The sequence below is a fragment of the Ursus arctos genome, unplaced genomic scaffold (assembly GCF_023065955.2).
Source record: "Ursus arctos isolate Adak ecotype North America unplaced genomic scaffold, UrsArc2.0 scaffold_29, whole genome shotgun sequence".
In the NCBI taxonomy this organism is placed as follows: Eukaryota; Metazoa; Chordata; class Mammalia; order Carnivora; family Ursidae; genus Ursus; species Ursus arctos.
Genome location: NW_026622974.1, coordinates 12520868 through 12545127, shown reverse-complemented (window position 1 = coordinate 12545127; position 24260 = coordinate 12520868). Strand labels below are relative to the sequence as shown.

General features: G+C 42.3%; 1 protein-coding gene across 1 annotated transcript; it reads left to right on the top strand.

The window, feature by feature from the left end:
- Positions 1-1977: 1977 nt before the first annotated feature.
- Positions 1978-19359, top strand: MCM3 (minichromosome maintenance complex component 3). Its single transcript, XM_026507257.4, has 17 exons — positions 1978-2312; positions 3364-3476; positions 3877-4085; positions 4540-4670; positions 6645-6883; positions 7356-7464; positions 8542-8695; positions 9043-9174; positions 9964-10172; positions 12036-12210; positions 12557-12683; positions 13453-13603; positions 15765-15905; positions 17017-17120; positions 17911-17996; positions 18429-18498; positions 18632-19359. The coding sequence occupies exons 1-17, from the start codon at positions 2235-2237 to the stop codon at positions 18828-18830; spliced, it is 2427 nt and encodes an 808-aa protein (XP_026363042.3). The 5' UTR covers positions 1978-2234; the 3' UTR covers positions 18831-19359.
- The last annotated feature ends 4901 nt before the right edge of the window (positions 19360-24260 follow it).

Genomic DNA, 24260 nt, shown 5'->3' with positions numbered 1-24260 from the left:
GCTCAGGTAGACTCTATATAGACTGTATGAGATGCATACAAATACCCCTAGCATTTTTTTTTTTAATAACAACCGGATTGATTTTTCTTTCTGAGTGGTTTGGAGGAGTAGGGAATAACAAATAAAACACTTTCTTTGCTCAAAGATCTCATGCCCGAATGAAAGGGAGAAACAATTAAATATCCACATGTCTTTCATGACTGAAGATTATGACATTAAGGCAAATTAAGCCTTTATCAAGAAACACAGCATGATTAATTTTAAATGGAATTGTCTTTACACCATTTCCATATTTGCCATGGGCTCATGGAATGTTAGAATGGGAGAAATTATTAGGAATTTTCTAATTTCCTCATCTTTTATATGAGGAAACTGAAGCCCACAGAAAAGTGTGTTAGAGTCATGGATTTGGTTTTCATACTCCCACTCCTTTGAACTTTTCCTTTGCAAATGAAATTATTTGCTTAATTTGCTTGCTTGAACAAAGCGTCCTGGTTCTTTTAGTATCAATTTCAACTTGTTTCCAGAGCTGAGAATATTGTCGGTAGTGCCTTCAATATAGTCATAAAATGATAGCTATGATCAAGGGATAAAGGTACTCTTAAGTTAATAAGTAATTATCTCTCACTGTATAATTGCAAACGGGATCCTCATGTAGAATTTCTTTCTATTTTTAAAAACATTTTGCCTGTTAATATAAACAAAAGCAAGCAGTCAGATGGCCACCTTTTTTCCTTGACTAAGGATCAATGTATCTACCCATTAGGATGACACCAAACACAAAGAAACTATAAACTGTGTAATAACTAAAAATACATATTCACATACAAACAGATGGCATATATATTTTGTTTAGGCAGATTATACTTAGAATACTTATTAGGGCAAAGTGAGTCCTGGAGACCTTTGAACATAAGCTAATAATTAATTGGCTGAAATTTCAGATATGTAATTAATAGGTGTCTAGTCCTGTTCAGTAAAATAAAAAACACATTCTGGGGCAATGGGACTGTTCTTGACTGTGCACTGGGTGGTTACATGGGTATACACATAATAAAAATTCATTGAGCTGTACACTTAAGTTTTGTGCATTTTACTGTATATAAATTATACCTCAAGAATAAATCTAAAAAGTATAAACCACAAAAGACTAAAAACAAGCAACCCCCCCCCGTTTTTGCAATGGTTGCAAACATGCAATTGATGTTCTAGTTATTTGTAATTTCAGATTTGCTATATCTTAATTACGATTGATACTTAAAGAGTGGCTTGAAATACTTTTCTGTTTCTTCTATTTAATTATCTTTCAATAAACTAAGTTATTTTAAAAGATCTTGGGATCTCCTTATAAGGCGAGAAAGGCTTTAACTTACCAATTTGCAAGTAAGATGGTGTAGTAATTATGTGTTGAATTTTGTAGAATAACACATCAGGCCATCTCTAGGGGGCGGAATTCAATACTGAAAACGTTTCTTTCATTTCGCCCTCTTCCGCCGCCTATTTTTACGGGGTACTTTCAGGCAATGGTATTCAGAGAGCAAACGGGTCGCTGAACTAAAGAACCTTTCCCAAAGATGCTATTATTCTATTCCCATCCCACGGATTCTCAAAATTCACTTTTTTTTCTCGGAATGCCACTTGAGGGCAATTGCTTGAGAAACATACCCAGCACACCTGACTTGCATTTAAAAAAAACGATTTGCTTTTATGTTTTTATCTCTTTGCGTATAAACTCCCATTCTCTGACGTCTAGGTTACTTTTAGCACAACCGCCAGGCTGTCTTCTCTCTCAGCAGCAGGTCAAGGCACCGCAGCTTGAAAAAAAATAAAGCCCTACAAAACATCCGGTAAAAGGGGGAAGACTACGACTCCCAGAATGCAGCGCGTCTCGCCTCGCCCCGCTGTGCAATGATAGACTCCGCGAGCCTCCTTCCGTCCCCGTTGGTCAGCTTTTCTGTCAGTGAGGGGAGAAACAGAGGGCTCCGGATGTCACATTTCCCGCCACCGCGAGGCGCCGCTCTGGAAAGACGAAGAAGAACAGTTCTCGATTGGATACTCGCTATTCTCGCGTAAGAGGAATCGGCCAATCAGAATCTGTATATTCTTCCGGAAAACCCCGCCCCTTCCCGACGTAGCCTTTGGTGGCGGGAAACGTTCGGAAGTTTTCGCGCCGAGGCGGGGTCATCTGAAGACCCTCCGCGCGGAACTGGAGGCAGCGGTCCCTGCCGGCGAGCATGGCGGGGACAGTGGTATTGGACGACGTAGAGCTGCGAGAGGCGCAGAGAGATTACCTGGACTTCTTGGATGACGAGGTGAGGGAGGCGCGGGGCCCCGAGACTCTGGCGCTTGGAGCCCCTGGGGACGCTGACAGGCCGAGGGAGGCCGCGGCAGAAGCTGCTCCACGCGGACTGTTGCGGCCGGGCCGGCGCCCTCAGGAGGCTTCCATCCCCGATCTCGTAACGTTTTTCGCGGTGGAGTCCTCGGTTGGTCTCCTGTACGTGCAGCCTGGAGAGAGCAATCCTGTGGCTCTCCTCAGGGCAAATGATGGCGGGGTCTCGCGAAAGGCGACGGGTTTCTTTCAAGCGCACACAAAATGGCACAGCTCCCTTTGACCTTTCGGAAATAACTCCCGGCTCTCTGAATTTGGAGGGAGTGTGGAGATCCTGAAAGAATGCTGTAGAAAGGTAGTGACCCGCTGCCTTATAAACCTGCAAGTTGTAAGGACTGACTTCTTACAGGGCGGAAAAGACTTCGTGACGTGGTCGCACCTTTCGGTGCCAAAGGAGATGCAGAAGAGAAGTGTTTGCCATGCTGGGGGGGGGGGGTTGTATGCCACTCAAGATCGGAAGCCATAGAATATGGGTAAAGCATCTTAAAGGCTCGATAATGCTGGGTCTGTAAACAAATAGTAAAGCTCCCTCTTCCTTTAGGTCCGGTTTTGAGAGAACTCTTTCCCTATTATACAGCTGATCGAGAAATACGATATTTTAATTCCCTATGTAATTCTTAAATGAAGTCATTTTAATATGCTAATTGACGTTTTGACAAGATTTTTATGTGTCCTTTTAGACTTTCTATGAGCTTGTTTTAATTCCCCATTAGAAGTTGAGAAATGACTGCATACAGAAAAGCTGCAGATGATAATAGAAATAATAGCATGGATGTTGAAGAGATCATTATAACTCCTTCAGTGGCCTCTTAGAGTGTATTTGGAGTCTCAGGCTAGTGAGTGAAAATGTGGAGAAATTGGAGGTTAGTTCTGCTGCAGAGATTGATTTATCTTGCTGTGAGAACTGCCTCTGTTTAAATAACAGTCCTATTTTGAGTTTGTGACTGTTGTGATATGTGGTGGGTATTTTGCAGGAAGACCAAGGAATTTATCAGAGCAAAGTTCGGGAGCTGATCAGTGACAACCAACACCGATTGATTGTCAATGTGAATGACCTGCGCAGGAAAAATGAGAAGAGGGCTAACCGGTAAGTGGTAAGGGTTCCCAAGAGGATATCCTGGCTCTGAGTGACAATGGCTCCCCTTTCTCTTCCCCGGATTGGAACAGGCTTCCCAGGAGAGGACCTGGATGAAATGTTTTTGACCCTCATTGCCTCACTCTCTTCTGTGTTTTTTTCTTCTTCCCAAAGTAGGTGGTGGGCATTTTCCTTTAAGAGCTCCTCCTTCCATGTTTAACTGAGTTACCATTTCTGCATCTTTGAGAAGTTGAATTCAAGTTAGCTGTCAGTTCTGATGTATTTTACTGAGTCTTCTAGGATAGCAGGAGAAAGCAGGCACTAGATTTTCACACCGCTTTTATTTTTGAGGGTCAATTTTTTCGAGTTTTTTTCTCTCTGCCTAATTATTCTCTCTCTTGCCCATGTACAGCCTCCTGAGCAATGCCTTTGAGGAGCTGGTTGCCTTCCAGCGGGCTTTAAAGGATTTTGTGGCCTCCATTGATGCTACCTATGCCAAGCAGTATGAGGAGTTCTACATAGGATTGGAGGGCAGCTTTGGCTCCAAGCATGTCTCTCCCCGGACTCTTACCTCCTGCTTCCTCAGCTGTGTAGTCTGCGTGGAGGGCATTGTCACTAAGTGTGAGTGGCTTCAAGTGGGGGCTAAGGGAGTGGAAGTGGGATAGACTTAAGAGGGGCTGGGGAAGCAGGAGAGGCTGAGTAGAGCTGGGTAGCATATTGCATTGAACTTAACAGGGTGAAGCTAGAAGGAGCTGTGGTGTGCACAATGATTGGGGGTCCAGAATGCTGAATTCTGCGGAGTGTAGGGGAGTCTTGGCTTTTGGGAATCTCCTCATTCTAACTCTGAACTCCTATTATTTCTTGGTCAGGATCGGTTGTACTTGAAGTTTTACATAGATATGTTGATGTTCTAAATATAAATATAAAAATGAGTAAATGACAAATATTATTGAAGTAGCTTAAACTAGTCAGAAGAACACAGTGTTTACAGTCATGATACACTTGCCTGGGTCAGATTCCACCTCTGTCATTGTTTAGTTGCATGATTTTATATGCATATTTTTTCCATTGCCAGGCTCTCTAGTTCGTCCCAAAGTCGTCCGCAGTGTACATTACTGCCCTGCTACCAAGAAGACTATAGAGCGACGTTATTCTGATCTCACCACCCTGGTGGCTTTTCCTTCCAGCTCTGTCTATCCCACCAAGGTGAGGAGAATGAATTAATTGGGCTTCTTGGGAGGTTGGAGTCAAAGATGTCTGTTTTAATGCAAATAATTGAGTGATATCTGAAGTCTTCTAAAATAAATCAAATGAAAAGTAAGGATTAATCTAAAGGAAAGATTGATTGCTAGCCAGAGTTTAATATGAACATCTTCAATCCTAATTTAAAAAAAAAAAAATAAATATTCACTTTAGAAAATTTGGCAAATTATGGAAGGATTGAAAAAAGTCATTAATCTACATAGATCTTTTAGCAAAGTTATATATAACTTTATAATCTACTTAAAGTAATATGGGAGAATACTTATGCTATAATGTTACCATGAAATCTTTGCAAATATTTTACTTTGGGTTGGGAGGAGAATGGCATTGGAAATGGCTTCATACTTAGTGTTCAGATTGATCTGAACTGAGGACAATGTGAGGCTCTCTTAATGAGAGAGAAGATGATTAATGTTGGTTACTTGATGTCTGAATTCATTCTATCAAAGAGTACCCGCCCCTGCCATCAAATTTTAATTGAGAGCCACTGTATCCAAAGAATTATTAAGGAGGATACAGATATGAATGAGACACAATTCTTATTTTCAACTCAATTGGTGCAGGAATCTTAACATAAAACAAGAATGAGTATCTTAGAATTATAACTGAGGCATACTTTAGAATCATTTAGTTTGTCTCCAGGTGAAATGCTGAGATTTGGAGAGGTTAAGTGACTTGCACGTGGTCCCAGTTAGTGATGACCCCAAGGACTAGGACCCATGTCCTTTTGCTTTCAGGCCAGTTGCATTTTCTAAGTCATCCTGCTGTCTTCTTCATTAAGATCCCTCCTTCTAGAATGTCTTCAGTAATTGCTCAGGGAATACTCTTCTGCTGATTATCAGGGCCAAGCTTTGCTCAAAACCTGAAATACATTGGATTCCTGGAGGTCATCTAGTATGATGCTGAAGAATATGACTTTGGAGTTACACTTGCCTCAAGTCCTGGCTCTGCAATTTCCTGTGTGACTTGGGGAGCTAATTTAACCTCTCCAGCCTCGGTTTCCTTATTTGTTTACACGTGAAAAATACCTGCTTTACTGAGTTGTTAGGATGATTACCTGAGATCATCTCATAAGATAATAGCACAATACCTTGTACATAATAAGCACTCAGTAAACGGTAACTGTTGTGTTTTTAGAAAATTCAAATAGCAAGGAAGTAAAAGTTTAAAATGTTTTTACTAAAGTTTAATATATATACAGGAAAGTTTATATAAGTATGCAGCTTACTGAAATTTCACAAGCTGAAAATACCTGTAAAATGAGCATCCAAACCAGGAAACAGAACCTTCCTAGCACTCAGAAGTATTTGAGGGCCCACACTCTCCAAGGTTAATCCTATCCTGATATCTAGCAACACAGAGTACTTCTGCCTGTTTTTATATTTTATCTAAATACTCCTGTGTTGGGCTTCCTTTGTTCAACAGATGTTTTTGAGATTCATCCATGTTGTGTATAGGTATATTTTATGTATTTTCATCGCTGTATAGTGTTTGCTTGGGTGGATATACCACATTTATTTAATCATTCTGTTGATGGCATTTGGCTATTTTCTAATTTTGGCTATTGGGAGTAATGCTGCTGTAAACATTGTAGTATGTGGCTTTGGATGAATGTTTCTGTTGGGTATTACCTAGGAGTGGAAATACTGTGTCATAGTACAGGGGAAATAAGTATCTTAATTTAGATATTAACAATGCCATGGTTCCATCAGACTATAGTTGTCCCTTTCATTAGATGATTGTTACTAGAACAGATGGGAATGGAAAAATTGGAGAAGACATTTGGCTTTTTTTGTTCTTAGATACTAAAATCTCATGAGGTCATTTCCAGATTATATTTCTTTCCTACAAAAAAATGAGTGTGGCATTTCTAAGACCAGGACGAGATAACAATGCTTTTCTGTGTGTCTTTTTCAGGATGAGGAAAACAATCCCCTCGAGACCGAATATGGCCTTTCTGTCTACAAGGACCACCAGACCATCACCATCCAGGAGATGCCAGAGAAGGCCCCAGCTGGCCAACTTCCCCGCTCTGTGGATGTCATTCTGGATGATGACTTGGTAGATAAAGTGAAGCCTGGTGACCGAGTCCAGGTGGTGGGGACCTACCGTTGCCTCCCGGGAAAGAAGGGAGGCTACACCTCAGGGACCTTCAGGTAAAGAGGCAGTTGTGAGGTATTTGGCATGCTGCTGGTAGCTTGCATTTCTGGTAGTATTCTTGCTCTAGTTTGACATATTCTGGAGAATACATCAGACAGGTGGAGCAGTCTAGCTGCCTGGGAGATGGGATACCTCTTTTCTATCAGATAAAACTGGTAATACTATCTTATGCTAAAAGTGGGAGTTACTGGTAACATGGTTATAGCCTCATGACTTACGTGAGTTTCTCACGTATTCCCACCTTCTTCTCATCCACACTTCGGTCTGAAGAAAGATCTGTGGGGCAGCAGAGGATAGATTCCTGAGGTGAAGAATCATCAGCCTATTTGTGTCATAGACTAAGAGAAAATCAGTTGTTGATTTCAGAACAACTTATCTTTTTTTCTTTATTGTTTTCTGATTTGCTGTTGGCTCTGATGCTAGAAATTGAAAACCACAGGCTGCTTCTTATTCCCCTCTTTGTCCCAGGACTATCCTGATTGCCTGTAATGTGAAGCAAATGAGCAAGGACGTTCAGCCTTCATTCTCTGCTGAGGATATAGCCAAGATCAAGAAGTTCAGTAAAACCCGTTCCAAGGTCTGAGCATCTTTTAGGGATTTAAGGGTGGGGATGGATTTATTAGGGTTGCCTTTCGCATGGGCCACCTTTCATCTTTGTATTGGATCATGAGGAGGGTTAAGGTTTTGTCTCTATAGGATGTAGTGTTAGCTTTTAGTTTTGACCCAGTCAGCAAGTAAAAGGGTGATTTTGCTGTTTAATATTTCTGTTTTGTTACCTGCTGGGCTGCTATTTGAACCTAATACAAGTACTAGAATAAGAGAATATCAATGTACCAATAAGTCTATATGGAAGACAGTAGTGATGCATTGTTACTTAAGTTTAAAATAGGTTATTTTTGTTTTAGTTCTCTAATTTGGTTTTCTTTTTAAAGACAGAATGTCCACAGGTAGAATTGAAGAAAATACAGTTGACCTTGAACAACATGAGTTTGAACTGTGTGGGTTTGCTTGCTTGTGGGTTTTTTTCTGATAAATACAGTACAGTACTATAAATGTGTTTTTCTTCCTTATGATTTTCTTTATGACATTTTCCTTTCTCTAGCTTACTTATTTTATGAATACATCATATAGTACGTATCATAAAAATGTGTCAATTGACTGTTTTTATGTTACTGGTAAGGCGAGGTCAGCAGTAGGGTATTAGTAAAATTTTTAGGGGATCAAAAGTTTTACATGTATTTTCAACTGCACAGGGGGTTGGCACCCCTAACTTCTGCATTGTTCAAGGGTCATCTGTATATGCCTGTGTGATAAAGGTTACTGAAAAAACAAACCCAAACCAAACCAAAGCAAAAGGTTACTGGAATCACAACAAACATTTTTATTAAACCTAAAGTGTTTTGAACCTGGAAATACTTTTTTCTTAAAGATTAAACCTCTAAGCAGGTTTTGGAATCCAGGCTTTCTCTTTATCTGTTCTGACAGTGGTCTGATCAGTGTGATTTGTCTTAAGAAAAGCTTTTACAGTTAGAAATAGTATCTACATTTATGGAGTTCTTCAAGCATTTTTATAGGCTGAAGTATAAAGCAGAGCTCAGCAAAACCCCACTGAATCTCACTAGGCTTTTCACGCTTTTGGTTATTCCTCCTGTAGGATATCTTTGACCAGCTGGCCAGGTCGTTGGCCCCTAGCATCCATGGGCATGACTATGTTAAGAAGGCAATTCTCTGCTTGCTCTTGGGAGGGGTGGAACGAGACCTTGAAAATGGCAGCCACATCCGTGGGGACATCAATATTCTCCTGATCGGTATGGCATTGGGGATTTGTATCAGACTCTTGGTCTTAGCTTGTGGAGTATGCTTGTGGGAATCTATAATCTATATGATTGTGTATTCTCTACCTGGTGTATTTCAGTTGCATCAAAAGGCAGAAGACTAAAATGAATCTTTTCTTACTATTCTCATTTTTGTGTTTCCTGATTTATGTCTAAAATAAATTCTTCCGTGAACGGTAAAGGGAAAGTGAAAGGAATATTATTTACAACCAATTACTGTAAATTTCTGTTATGCTAAGAGCTGTGCTAGAAAAGTAGAACTTCCTGGGGTAGGGGGAAGATTTTCCTAGGAAGTCACCACTGTCCCCACCCAATTACAGGGGACCCATCGGTTGCCAAGTCTCAGCTTCTACGCTATGTTCTGTGCACTGCTCCCCGGGCTATACCCACCACTGGCCGGGGTTCCTCTGGAGTGGGTCTGACGGCTGCTGTCACCACAGACCAGGAAACCGGTAAGGGTATAAGAAGAGTCTTTAGCAAAGGTCCTGCAGTGAGATCAAGCATAGTTTCTTTGAGTTTGCTCTCGGGATGCTTGTATTGGGAAGATACACTAGAAAGGTTAGTTTGAGCTGGGTTGTAGAGGACTGAGTATCCTTTGGCAATAAGGGGTAAATTATTTAAGTCTTTGGGTGGTCCTCTATGGATAAGAATGTCTCCTAGAAGACAGTTTTTTTTTTTTTTTAAAGATTTTATTTATTTATTTGACAGAGATAGAGACAGCCAGCGAGAGAGGGAACACAAGTAGGGGGAGTGGGAGAGGAAGAAGCAGGCTCATAGCGGAGGAGCCTGATGTGGGGCTCGATCCCATAATGCCGGATCACGCCCTGAGCCGAAGGCAGACGCTTAACCGCTGTGCCATCCAGGCGCCCCCTAGAAGACAGTTTTTGAAGGAGAAAGCTTTATAAATGGGAAGGGAAATAAAAATGAAGATTGTGCTATTTTATAAATTAGAGGAAGGGATATGAAGACCAGTGAAAAGAGAGCAGAGATCTAGTTGGGGAATTGAAGATGAAGATAGAGAATCCATGAAAGAAGTTTGTTGGAGGCTGGCTGCTTAGGGATCATTCAGATTGAAGCTAAAAAGGTTGACCTGCGAGGGTTTTTCTCTGTCTCTAAGAACTGACCGCTCCTCACTATATTCTCATGAGCGACATTGAGTGCTTAGGAAGGAGATTGAAATCTCTCCCCTCGTCTTCTACAACCTGGATAGTAAAATGTATCTTTACCTCCTCATTTCCCAGGGGAGCGCCGTCTGGAAGCAGGGGCCATGGTCCTTGCTGACCGAGGTGTGGTTTGCATCGATGAATTTGACAAGATGTCCGACATGGACCGCACAGCCATCCACGAAGTGATGGAGCAGGGTCGAGTCACCATCGCCAAGGCTGGCATCCATGCTCGGCTGAATGCCCGCTGCAGTGTTTTGGCAGCTGCCAACCCTGTCTATGGCAGGGTGAGTGGAATCAGGCACTTTCCAGTTGGCCTCCCCTTTGTTTAGTTTTGCTGAATAGCTGGGCCATGAAGTTGATTCTTGGTATCCCAGAGGAATACTAGGCCAAAGACTAAAGTTAAGCTCAGCCATCATTTTGCTGTTGTCCTTGATTTAGTGTAATGGTTCCTCACCTTTTTATCTACATCAGAAACCCCTGGAAAGTTATTTGTTTCAAGTAATTAAAAATACAAAGAAGAAAACCAAAGTGACCTGCGGTCTCACAACCCAGTAACCTGTATTACTGTTACAATAAAAGTACCACATGCAGATGGTAGGATGTATAAACAGAACAGAGAGTGCAGTATGGACATTAAAAGCCTTTCTTTTCTCTCCTGTCCCTTTTCCAAGAGATAACCACTAACAACTCTTGAGTGTTTGGGGAGACAAAAACTTAAGCGTGTACCAACAACTATACTGGCTCCTTGTTACCAAATTAGTCTGTTTATCTTTGTATTTTACTATGATGATGATGTGCTAAGGTGTATCTTTTATATTTATCCAGCTTGGGTTTGCCGAATTTTGCCTTTATTTTTTTCTTTTTTTGGGGGGTGGCAGCTGTCTTATATTCCATTGTATGGATTTATAGTAATTTGCTTAGTCTCCATTTGATGGGCATTTGGCATTTTCCCTTTTCCCTCTTGCGATTATGAAATGAAGTTGTAGTGAATATCCCTTTATGTGTATTTTGTTACACATATCTGTATGATAAATACCTCATAACGGAATCACTGGATTAAAGAGTTATATGCATTTTCATTTTGGTAGAGATTGCCAAATTGCTCTCTTTAAAGATTGTACCATAACAATGCTGTTAACTAAGACTTACAAATACTTTGCTTTTATCTTCACAATAACCTCATGGGTAAGTAGTTATTATCCTTGTCTTACAGGTGAGAAAATAGAGGCGTAAAAAATTAAGTAATTTACTCAGGAGTCACAAGCTAGAAAATGGCAGAGTCAGGATGTGAACCCAGAGCCCATACTGTGCTCTGGCAATTTATAATTCCACAGTGTATGGGGTTACCTGTTTTGGTGGAGTTTTTTAAACATGCAGGTGCCTGGCCCCCAGTTCAGGGTTTCTGAATTCAAATCTTTGGGTTGGGGCTCTTGGTAGCTATGGTTTAGAAGGCTCCATAGGTTGCTGATAATGCATAGCTTGGGTTGAGAACCTTGATTTTTAGATTAATGGTAACATATGTTTATGTCGTTCTGAAGAATTATATTGGGAAATGTAGGGAGAAAACGGCAGGTCCTGAAATGGGAACTTGGTCAGAATCATTAGTGATATTACCCACAAGGTTGTTAGACCCTCTGACTGTGAAGTATCTACGGGTGGGTAGCCTCATAGGCCCCGAATTGAAAGATAAAAAAGTATAGAGGTCCTTGAGTCCCAGGGAAGATCTCCCTTGATCCTTAAGACATTATGATTTATAGATTATTGACCATTTTCATTGCGGTTTCACTTACTACCTTCTGAGTAGGGACTCCAAAGTTTCCAAGTGATTTTGGCTTAGCCAGCTTGTCAACTTTATAACAGGTAGGAGAGAAAGAATCATCTTTCAGGATTGGTCCTGCCCTGGGAATGGCGGGAGCAGAATAAAGCTTGGGAAGGAGGAAGCTGGTTTGAGACCTACAGTAAGCTTATTAGAGGCACATCAGCTAGGAGGTGGGGCTCTGAGTTTGCTCAGGTCTCCTGAGCTTCAGTGAGAGAAGGGTTGCAGGTGGAGGAACTGAATTAAGTACTTTAATAGCTTTAAATAGCCTCCTTGTCCTTTCTTCCCCATTGATGTTGCCTCCACTTCCCTTTTTCCTTATGTTCCACAGTATGATCAGTATAAGACCCCCATGGAGAACATTGGACTGCAGGACTCACTGCTATCCCGGTTTGACTTACTCTTCATCATGCTGGATCAGATGGACCCTGAGCAGGATCGGGAGATCTCGGACCACGTCCTTAGGATGCACCGTTACAGGGCACCTGGGGAACAGGATGGCGATGGTGAGGCCATGGAAAGAGTCAGACTGACTAATGGAGGGGGACCTAAACAGATGCGGTTATCTCAGACCTGGCCCAGGTTGTGGTAGGTGTTTCCGTTTCTGGGTTGAAGTTGCAGGTGCCCTTGCCTGTGTGACCACTCCCTTCTTGCTCACTGGGAGTTATCCTAAGATGTGTCTTTTGTCCATTTCTGGGTGTAGGAACACCTTTGGGCATCTTTTGTGAGCCAGGTGGTTCCACCTTTCTTACTGTGGGCTCCACGTGTCTGTGTGTCTTTGCTTTGTTAGTCTTTTCTCTCTTCAGAAGAAGCAATTTCTTACTCTCCTTTCTTCCAACTTGGGTTTTCCAGCTATGCCTCTGGGTAGTGCCGTGGATAACCTGGCCACAGACGATCCCAATTTTAACCAGGAAGACCAGCAGGACACCCAGATTTATGAGAAGCATGACAACCTTCTGCATGGGACCAAGAAGAAAAAGTGAGTGTTCTTCATACTTCTCCCTTGAGTGAACCTGCGATTTCTGTCATATTAGCAAGTTTTCATGTGCTGCCCAGGCCAGATCGTGCTTGGATTCTTAGCCATGTGACCCTGTTTTCTTTTCTGGATCCTACACTTACATACCTCTTTTCCTGGCCTGTTGCCTTATAAGTGTTTATGGTGATAAGCTTAGGTTCTAATCTTTCTAAAATGGAAGGCTTTGACAACATGCTCAACTGATGGTAGGTATATGATGTTATCCTCGTACATGAAGTACTGCACAAATCCTGTAGCCTTTTGTGGCAAGCTAATGTTGAAGGGACAGTAGATGGCAAGCCCTGGGTGCTGTGCAGGTGGAATTGGATAAAGGAGACTGGGGTTCAGGTGTTCAAAGCATGAAATGTGAAATCTTATACCTCTGTTTAGGGCTGTGGTGCAGTAGGAAGCATGTAGATTCAAACCTGTCATTTAAGAACATAGAATTTAGAGTCAGAAAAGTGAATTTAAGTCTTCCGTGAGCTGTAGTTTTTAACCTATTAAATAGGGCAAATAATACCTAAACTTTTACCTGTACTGTTTACCTCACAAATATCTAAGTAATAGCTACAGAATTCAATAAACATATATGAAAGGGTTTCGTACACATTCTATGTAAATGGGATTTATGATAGTGGATTCTAGATTGTATCTCTGAGGAGAGGCCAAGCCCCCACCCCAGTCAAGTGCCAGAGTGTGGCAGAGAAGAAGAATTCACTGTGTGTGCATCCAGGGAGAAGATGGTGAGTGCAGCGTTCATGAGGAAGTACATCCACGTGGCCAAAATCATCAAGCCCATCCTAACTCAGGAGTCAGCCGCTTACATTGCAGAAGAGTACTCACGCCTGCGCAGCCAAGACAGCATGAGCTCGGACACTGCCAGGGTGAGTCCCCACAAGGAAGATGGACCTGGGAATTCCTGAAGTAGAAGGCTGGGCAGTCCCTGTTATCTGGGAGCTCTGAAAGCATTTTACTTAGTGATTACTTACCTTTTTCTGTCTTGTCTGAAGGGCTTCCTGTTCTACAATTCTAATAATTTCCTTTTACAAAAGGAAAATGAAGTGAGAACACCGGTATCTCATTAGTTCAGATGACATTGGCTTCCAGAAGTTATGATTCATTCTGCGAACATAAGGAGCCACTTTTGGGAACTGAACTGGTGTCTGTTATTACATGCAGGGTTAAAATAGGAGGAACTATCCTCGGAGAACTCAGATCTGGAACTTAGGAGGTAGGAAGGTAGATGGAAAGATCATATATGCATATTTATAAGTAACTACCACAGTATAGTACTTAAAAGGGAATGAATGTGAAAGATGATTGGAGTGAGTATAGATGAAGAAGTTACTAGTTTTCCCTTTAGACTTTATAGAAGGGGTATGAATTTGAGGGAAGAGAGTGTGGTATTTGAGCTGAACTTTGACAAATGATTAGTGGGATAACCATAATTGTTATCCAAAGCTATTTCAAGAAATCTGCCTGTGAATTTATCTAAACTTTGTGGGGCAGTAGAGTTTATACAGGATTTCATGGCAGAAAGACCTAAGTCCAAGACTGTTATGTGCTATAGACATAGACTCTTGGATTTAGAGCCTATTCCAGCCTCACACCCAGATAGGCATTCCATCTTCTGAAACTTCTGCATTCTTCCTTGACACCTCCAGTAGCAACATGCCTGTTGAAATGTTAGAATATTTTTCTGTTTATTGGGCTTAAACTTGCTTCCTCATGACTTAGACCCATGGGTCTTAATTTTGTTTTCTGGGGATTGTGTATGACTTGTCTTCTTCAGATTAAGCAGCCCCTTTTCTTTTTAATTATTTCCCTCACGTGAACATATTCCAGTGTGTCATAAACCTTCTCATTGAACAAAACACCGTTTTAGTTGTGGTCTTAGTGGGTCTGGTAAATCTCTCAATTTGGATTCTGTAGTTATGCTAATGTAAGCTAGGATTTCTCTTGCTTTTTAGGTTATCCAAGAATTGGAGCTTATAATGGAGTGTGTAATCTCCACCCTCTGATAGCTTCTAAATCATTAAAAGATTTGGTGAATTTATTTAAAAGTGAATATATTTGTTTTTGAACATGGGATGAAGTATTGTTTATACCGTTCCATGGGGTATAAATAATACCCCATCCCATGATAATTTGGGAAACGTGAACGTAGAAGTGACCAGGTCAAGGATCATACAATGGGAGATGTGGGGGTGTGACAGAAAGAACTAGCCCTCTGTTGTAAATCCAGGTCTTCAGCTAATTTTTGGGTCTTGCACTAATCTCTTCACATCTCAGCTCATAGTTTTTTTATCCATAAAATGAGAAGGTTGGGTAATGTCAGGGATGCTTAACTAGGCGGGCATATCATAATCACCAGAAACTTAAAAAGAATGCATGTCCAGTCCTAAACATAGATATTTTGACTCATTAGGTCAGAGATGCCATTCTCTGCCAATAGCATTTTAAAAAGATAGGAGTATGTACAACTCACCCCTCCCCCCCCGCCCCATGAGAACCACTTGATGAGAACATGCCAGAATTCTGTTCCTCCTTTGGACTTGAATTTACCCAACTTTAAACATTTGTCCTCGGATGACCTCTTTCATACCCCTCCTTTAGTGTGACCTTGCCTAAGTTACTTGAAGCCCTGACCTCATCTGTAAAACTTGGAGAAGTTAATGAGAGTGTTAAACGATGCAGTTGATATAAAAGCAAAGTTCCTGGAGCATTGCAGGTTGGCAGTGAAGGATTATTTTTCCTCCTTCACTATTGTAGTCTTTCTAGCCTTTTTTCTTCCCACCTCTTAGGTGCCTCATTTTCTTCTTCCCTGTTCACCTACCCCTTTCCCCCTCAACATTCATATTTCCTTGGCTATTTTTAATTTTCTGAATTTTATGTGGCGTTTATACAGAATACAGAGCTCTGAATCCTTTCCTTTTACTTCCTACAGTCATTCTAGTAGTATCTTTATCCTTTTCTGTACTGTAGGAATGATGGACATGCCTAAGGAATTCTGGACAAGTAATCCTCCCTTGTGCTCTTCCCCAGACATCCCCAGTTACAGCCCGGACACTGGAAACTCTGATTCGATTGGCCACAGCCCATGCCAAGGCCCGCATGAGCAAGACCGTGGACCTGCAGGACGCAGAGGAAGCTGTGGAGCTGGTCCAGTATGCTTACTTCAAGAAGGTGAGGGTTCACATGTTTCGGCCTGAGAGCTCCTCCTGAGTAAGTGTTGGTGCTTGGGCTGCCCAGCCCTCCATGTTGACACGTGCATTTAAGTCATTAGTGGAAAGTAGCATTTAGCTGGGAAGCTTTAAAATACTGATGCCAGAACCCCTAGAGGCCCCAGAGATTCTGGTTTCATTGAAGTGCTGTACCATCAATTGACTGCTTCTCTGCCTTTTCATACTTCCTTAGTCTCTTAAAAAAGTAGAGGTTTCCAAAGGATTAACAGTGGTGATCTTCCTCTTCCCTCTATACCTTTTCCCTTGCCAGTCTCTTCAGGTATCCCATTGGCGTCTCAAAAACTTGCATCAGAAGGTGAATTCTCAACCTTGGGCCTGTCATTCTTTCTCTGTGTCTGCTTTTAACATTGTGTTTCTGTCATTGTAAGACACCGAGCCTTGAAGCCTTCACTATCTTTTCCTTGTTGCCCACCCCCTCTCCAGTTGAGTGAATTGTAGCTCTCTGGGGTTTAGTTGTGGGTCTGATAGGCTTTTCTTTGCTTACTCTTTTTGCTAGGGTAGGAGTTGTCGTTAAGTTAAATTAACCACCTGACCTATAAAGAAATGAATTGTTTTCCACTTAACCATTATGGCTGGACTTCTTTTTATTCATTTCTTTGTTCCTTAAATACTCATTAAGTATCTACTATGTCAAAGGAATTGAACATACCTGTCAGCATTTTTTTTTTAAGTCTTATTTATTTTAGAGAGAGCACGGGAGGAGGGGCAGAGGGACAGGGAGAGAAAATCTCAAGTAGACTCCCTGCTGAACGAGGAGCCCGATGTGGGGCTCGGTCCCATGATCCTAAGATCATGACTTGAACTGACATCAAGAGTTGGACACTTAACTGACTGAGGCACTCAGGCACCCCACCTCTCAGCATTTTTAAGATAGGTAGCAGCCTATTCTTCTTCCCCTGGTTCTAGGAGTCAGGGATGAAAGAGGCTCAGTCATTAGACCTATGGAAGTTATTTCTGCTGATGGTATAGAAGGGACTCTTACTCAGAGTTCTTCATTCAGTTTCCCAGCATCAGTGACCCTTCCCACCCACCCATGCTTGGCTTGGTCTTAGGTTCTAGAGAAGGAGAAGAAACGAAAGAAGCGAAATGAGGATGAATCAGAGACAGAGGATGAAGAGGAGAAAAGCCAGGAGGACCAAGAGCAGAAGAGCAAGAGGTAAGGCAGAGCAAAGAGAAAGGAGACAAAGACGTGAGTTGGGGCTGGGGAGAGGGGAGGGAGGTGGATCAGTACTGCTGGTTGCCATCAAGTTTTTTGGGGGAAAGGGTGCCTAAATCTGTAGGGTTGGTGGCTAAAGACAACCTAGGCAAGGTAGAGAGCTTAGCCAGCCACTCTATTCTTTCGTATGATGCCTTTTTTTTTTTTTTTTAAAGATTTATTTATTTATTTTAGAGAGAGAAAGACAGACTGTCTGCATGCACGGCAGGGGGTGGGTGGGGGAAGAGAGAGACACTTCAGTAGACTTCCATGCTGAGCATGGAGCCTGTTGTAGGGCTTGATCCCCTAACCCTGAGATCAGGGCCCTGAGATCATGACCTGAGTGGAAACCAAGAGTTGGACGCCTAACCGACTGCGCCACTCAGGCACCCCTGGTAGAATGCTTTTGACCTCTTCCCTGCTAAAGAAACGCTAAGTAGCAGGAGCACACTAACTCAAACAGGTTTTTGAGTGTATCTTCCAGAATCCTTTCCTCATGGTAACTTTTCCCTTTCATGCCTGTGACTGAATGTCTAAGGTGGTTGATAGAGAAAAAGAGCATTGGGAAGCAGGACCTGTTTGTGTTCTAGTCCAGAGACTTTTGGTCTCTTTCAGGAAAAAGTGACAATTTGTACAGGCCTGGGCCTAGCATTTTCCTTTGATTGTAGATCGTTCTAGTTCTTTTTCTCTGGTCAGAGGCATAGGATGGTTTTCTCCAAAGCCTTTCTCTTAACTGCTACGGGTATTTTAGGAGGAGGACTCGTCACTCTGATGCCAAGGATGGGGGCTCCTATGACCCCTATGACTTCAGTGACACAGAGGAGGAAATGCCTCAAGGTGAGTGAATGTCTCCTATTGATAAAGAGGTGGTTCCTTTGGTAACTTTAGTTGCTCTGTGTACTACATTTTCTGGTGGGTTGCAGTTTGGTTCCCTGTGCTCAGGGCCCTGTGTTCAAGAGGTTTGTTCCAAGAGAACCTTGGGAAACCCAGTCAAAACTTTGGAAGGTGGGTTTTGCTCAGTTGTTTGCTTCCTTCCCGAGGAACTGTGTTCTTTGCCACGCCCGGCGTAAGCATCTCAGATAATGTATGTTGAGGGTCTCTTGCCTGACTCAGTTTTTTTACCTTGGCTGGTTCCATAAGAATCTAGGAAGTGGGTGTTCAGTGGGCTCAGTGAGGTGGGGGGAGTGGAGAAGATTACCTCTCTGGTGTCTGTGGAAATGGCTTCACCGTGTTGTCTTCCCGTTATCTGCAACCATTTATCCTCTGAAGTGCACACTCCAAAGACAGCAGACTCACAGGAGACCAAGGAGTCCCAGAGGGTGGAATTGAGTGAATCCAGGTGAGCAGAAAGTGGCGCTCTATAATAGAATGTTGGGGGATGTCTATACTGTATTAATACTTACATAGATCTTGCCTGAGAGCTTTTGGGTTTGTTTACTTCTCTCTCACCTATCTTTTCCTGACTTGAGCAGGTTGAAGGAATTCAAGGTGGCCCTCTTGGATGTGTTCCGGGAAGCTCATGCACAGTCCGTGGGCATGAATCGCCTCACAGAATCCATCAACCAGGACAGAGAAGAGCCCTTCTCTTCAGCAGAGATCCAGGCTGCGCTGAGCAAAATGCAGGACGATAACCAGGTCATGGTCTCCGAGGGCATCATCTTCCTCATCTGAGGAGAACTCATTTCTGAAGTTTGGGGCTCTCCCAAGAACATTTCTAACATATTTCCTCTCCCTGCTCCTGCCAGCCTTTGCCTTCATTTCCTGAATAACAGTGTTAATTAAACTGAAGTTGAGGGACATGTGACGACGCTGAGCTTTGGGAATGGGTAATGAAAGCTGGCGTGGGGTAAAGAAAAGAAAGTGGGCAAGGACTAAGACTGTTCTGTCTTCATTCATTCTCCTTATCTCCCATCCAGAACAAACCAAACCATTATTCGCTGCAAATAACATACAATTCTGAGAATCTGGGGGGAGCACAGCTGGTTTCTGCTCATCCTTTCCTTGTTTGTTGGCTGTCTTTTCTCTCCTGAGTACATCGGTTTGGAATAGTCTTTGGGTTGTTCTGTGCTGGTAGAGTGAAGCTCTGAAGCAAGTCATGAAGGCCAAGAAAGCTTTCTTTTCTGTAGCACCAATTAAAACTAATACATACTTCTGACCTAAATATCTGAGACAATGAATAAACTTACCTATTTTTATATTATACACATGGCCTTAATACTGTGTGCTTTTGTGGACACTTTTAATTTTGTTTTCCTTGAAAGCTCTGCCCTGCAGAATTTGCTGCTTCCACGTTTGCACCAAGTCACCACAGGGTGGCAGCAGGCTGCTGTGCTGTCCTTGGGGCTTAGGACTTTAGGCAGTTTTCTTCCTCAGTGACACCAGCATTAATCAGTTAAAGTTGTGCAAGCCAAACTTGGCCAATTTGGAATACCTAAGTGGCCGTAGGATGCCAGTGAGTGAAAGTCCAGGAGAGTTGACCCTTTGTCTGCCTTTTTTGAGCCTGAATCAAAGCCCATTCATGGTGATGTAATACCTGATATATCAGACATCTCAATACTGTGAGTTCTGGCCCATAAAGAGATCCCCTTACAGGATCCTTGTGAAACCACTTGCACCTGGATGTTCAGCTCTTCATCTTTTTGCGCGGAAGTTTGTGAAGGGGCCCAGGTGGCTTCTTTCCTGCTGTAATGCTCTGAGTAGCTTCCCAAGAACTTTTAAGTTTACTTAAATAAAAAAAAAAAAACAAAAAACAAAAACAAAAGCGTGACTTTATGGGGGCCTGTGTCACATGAACTGGAAGCTGTTCTGTAAAGGAGGTTGTGTTGGTTCTAAGATTGGTGAAGTACTTCCTTCTCCCTTTTTGATGAGGGGAACACCTTACCGTGAAACCATGGGGCAGAAGATGGGGAATTCTAGTTTCATCTTTGATTTTTTTTTTTTCTGCCAGATGTGAGATCCAAGTTCTATTGGAAATATCTACAGAGTCAGGAGAGGGAAGTGGCATCAGGGTGGAATCTGACATGAACTGAGCACTGGCAATGAGTCCTGTATTGTGCTCTGCTCAGCAGTGGGTGCAAATATAGGACTGCACACGCTTGAGGCCTCCCGGTTGGGGATTTATATCTAATGTGTCAAAAGAAATTCTAAAATACAATGAGGGCATATACAATAAGAACTATAGGAATTGAGGGGGCCATGAGAGTATCAAAAAGGGGTGTGGTCTACCATGGGGTACTGATATGAAGAAAAGGGGGTGTCTCAAATGATCATTTCCAGAAAGGTCCAGCATTTTGTCAGTAGGACTCACTATCCTTCACACGTGGAGAAACTGAGGCAGAATAGGAGAGTAGGCAGATCTAGCAGTCTGTAATAGCCGTAAAGCCAAGTTTACCTTGCTGACATTTCAGCGCTCTACAAGCTAACCAAAAGAATTGAAGGGAGAAGACCATGTATCCTGCAGCCACGATAGATGCTAATGGTGTTAAATTGACTGTTAGGAACTCAGTGAGTCTTTACATCAGTATTTTAAAAATGCGTGTGTGTGTAGTTTCCCAACTTACAGTAACGTTAAAGAAGTTGGTAAGCATTTAAAGGATATGTTTCTGCTCAGTGTCCTTATGTTCCTCTTCCTGCTGTAGGCACTGATAGGCCGCTCATGTAGGGGTGACCTCTAGGAGGTTGTTCTCCCTTGAGGGTGTCACTGCCATACAGCGCTAAGATCCGTGATGGCCCAGATTTACCAGGACAAAAAAAATATACGTTATCTATATAGTTCACTCAAAAAGAGAAGTCTGTTTACATTTAATTTTGCCATAGAAATAGTTAAGATAGTTTGTGGGCCTTAGAGAAATATGTCCTATCTTGGAAAATTTTATGCTACCTTATTCCTTAACTCTCCTGGATAAATGAAGTGTCAATATGAAAAGATAGTTGTCAAAAAAGACAATTTGATAAGAGTTGCTGGAATGGGGTCTCTCCTCTGCCACTTACCAAATAACTTAGGGTAAGTGTTGAGCTGCTTGTTATTTGATCTGTAAAATGGGGATACTCACTGCCTGGAGGGTGCTTGTGAGGCATGACTAAGAGCAAGTGAGAAGTGCCTGCCAGCACAGAAATACTCCATGATACTTCCGTTACTACTGCAAAGTCCAAGTTTCATGAAAACGAAATGTTTCATTTTGGTGTGTTTACAAAAAAAGTGATCCTTTGACCAAAGCCATTTGAAACAATTTTCCCCTTGTTGAGTTCCTGAGTTTTGTTTTTTTCCCTGCCTTTCCACTTCCTGATGGTTCCTGCCCTTTGGTCAGTGTAGCTCAAGTGCTTCTCACAGGAATGACCCTTATCTCTAGCTCATGGCACTGGGCTCGTCAGCTTTCTCCCAGGGACTGGAATCTGCCCCGTGTGGGCACTGTTACCTCAGTCCTCACAACAGCCCTGTGAGGTATGGTTAGGAAAACACAGAGGACGAAGGTAATAAGGAGAAAGGCTCACAGAAACCAAAGAATCAGTTATGCCCTTCTCATTTTTCCTGAGTTTTCAATCCCCAGTGATCCTGATGATTCCAAACTTCCTAAGGTCAGGTTTCCCCAAAGGGTTTGGTCAGTGGAATAAGGCAGGTGTGCATCACTGTGTACTGGTCGCCTCACTACTCCCTCCTGGCAAGAGCTCTGTGGGAGTTCTCCATCTCCCCTGCCATGGTCGCTCCCCTCTCAGGAGCCAGGTATCACCACTTGAGCTTCAGAGTAGGGAAAAGGGGAGGTGAAGTACTATGCACGGGTTGCACAGGAAATCTCTCCAGAGAGCCCAGAGTTGGCAGAGGAAATGAGCCCCGCACTGGGAAGCAAGGGCACTGCCTTTGAGTTCCTTTTCTTTTCTTTTTTTTTTATAATAATTTTTTTATTATATTATGTTAGTCACCATACAGTACATCCCTAGTTTTTGATGTAAAGTTCCATGATTCATTACTTGTGTATAACACCCAGTGCACCATGTAATACGTGCCCTCCTTAATACCCACCACCAGCCTATCCCATTCCCCCACCCCCCTCCGCTCCATTTTCTGGCAGTATGTGGCTGAGTTAGCGAGCCAGGCTGGGCAACCCACTTCCTTAGAGGGAAGTGCTTGGTTTCTTTATCTGGGAAGGGAGGTGGTTGAAATAGGTGATCTGAAGTCCCTTCTGGTAATGCATATGACTCTTAGCACCCAGTGTCAGTTCTACCCACAAGACACGTTGTTGGCCCTGGCACTACTTGGAGGCAGATCGGAATGAATCTTCTAGCATCTTGTTAAAAAGCGTTTTTGAGGGTAGTGATTTTGGGGCTTCTCTGTTTTGTGGGTAGAACTCTGGGATGTTTCCATTTATCTCAAGGGGTTTCATTTAATTCCTGGAAAAATTTTAGAATGAAATTGGTTTTTGTTTAATTTCGTTTTAGTTTGCTGAAATATAAACCTAGTTCACTTTCTTTTTCAGGTCTGATGCCTCAGTGATGAGTGCTGGTTTCTGTCTGGTCCGATACTAACCAGCATGTAATCCTAGCTCATTCTCTTCAGTCTTTCCTCAAGGGAGAGAATTAAGATTCTAAATTTGTTTGTGAAATATTTTTACTATTAAACCCTGAGTATGTTCCCACAGCCTGTAGGAGGTTATTAGCCTCTGCTGAGATCTACCATTCTGATAATCATTTTCCCAGCAGGTACTTTTGGTGGCAAACTAAGCCTTCCTACCTTTAAGTACCAACATTTAACCTTGGCATAGAAAGGTTGGCTCAAGCCATCTTACATATGTGTGCTGCTATTCTATTAATTTAAGTGGATGGAGTCCTGAATGAGAGCTATAATAAAGTGGATAAAATCTCCAAAAACATAGCCTAAAGTTGGAGATGAACCATGTGCATAGTTCTACTTTTTAAAAATGTTACTATGACTAATAAAACATAATGGACAAAATATGAACATTATTAAAGTTATAGACATGTTTCACTAAATTACTAATTTATATCCCCACACGTATGTATGAAGGATGCCCTTTGTCCAACATCCTTGCTGACATTAGATATGTTGCTTACCCCCACCCACACTTTTTTTAAATTGCCAAATTTACTCTGGTTAGGATTTGGTTAATTTTTAAGATCTCAAACTATGTACTTCCCATATAATACCTTCCGTAGTACTTGCAATTCAGACTTAACGGAATTGTTTTAAAAATTCTATCATTACAAACAGCAAGTGCAGAGACGGCAACTTCCCACCGCTATATAATCTTCGAGAACTGGAGATGAAAAGTCAGTAGAGCAAGACATCGTAAGAGCTGTCACTGAAACCATCTGGCCTGCTCTTGTTTCCATTTATCTTGTTGGCACCCAGATAAATGTGTGTAAAACAATGTGCAAAGGCTATAAAGGGTTAAGAATAAAACAAGTAAAAGGCTGGTTATATTTCTCCTCATCTTCAGAGAACAGGCAGAGTCACTCAGGTGTCCTGACTCTAGTCCAGACATTACTTAGACGATGCTGCTCATTTTTCAGGGCTGATCCTCTGACTTGGTTCTCCTTTCCACCGTGTCCTGGGCATCTGTGTTGTAAACTTTTCTCCAGCCTGCATCTGCACTACCTCTCTGTTCTTGGGGTCAGAAGCCCTGTTTTGGATTGCAAGCTCTGTTATTTGAAAACTGCATGGCTTTGGACAGTTGCCATGCACTTTTTAGGTCTCAATTTCTTAACTTGTGAAACGGAGAGATTTATCATCTTTTCCTCGTGCAATTGTGAGAGGCAAATAAAATCAAGTCTATGAAAATGCTTTGTGAGCTGTAGGGCTTTCCCTACCATGTAAGGCTATTAATATTAGAATCACTTTCCTTCCTTGACAGCACTTTGTTAAAGAGAAAAATGGCCCTGGAAGAGTTGGAGAGAAGAGCCCATTTATTTGAAGATGGATATTAGAGGGAGTCAAGAGGCCTCTGTCCAAGCCTGGCTCCTCCCCCAGAGGTAGTCTTTGGGAAAGCCATCCAACCTCCATCATCAGCTGAGGGGGTTGAACCAGATTACCCCCAAAGACCTGTGCAGCTCCAGACATCTGTGATGGAGGCCAACAGCAAAAGTAAA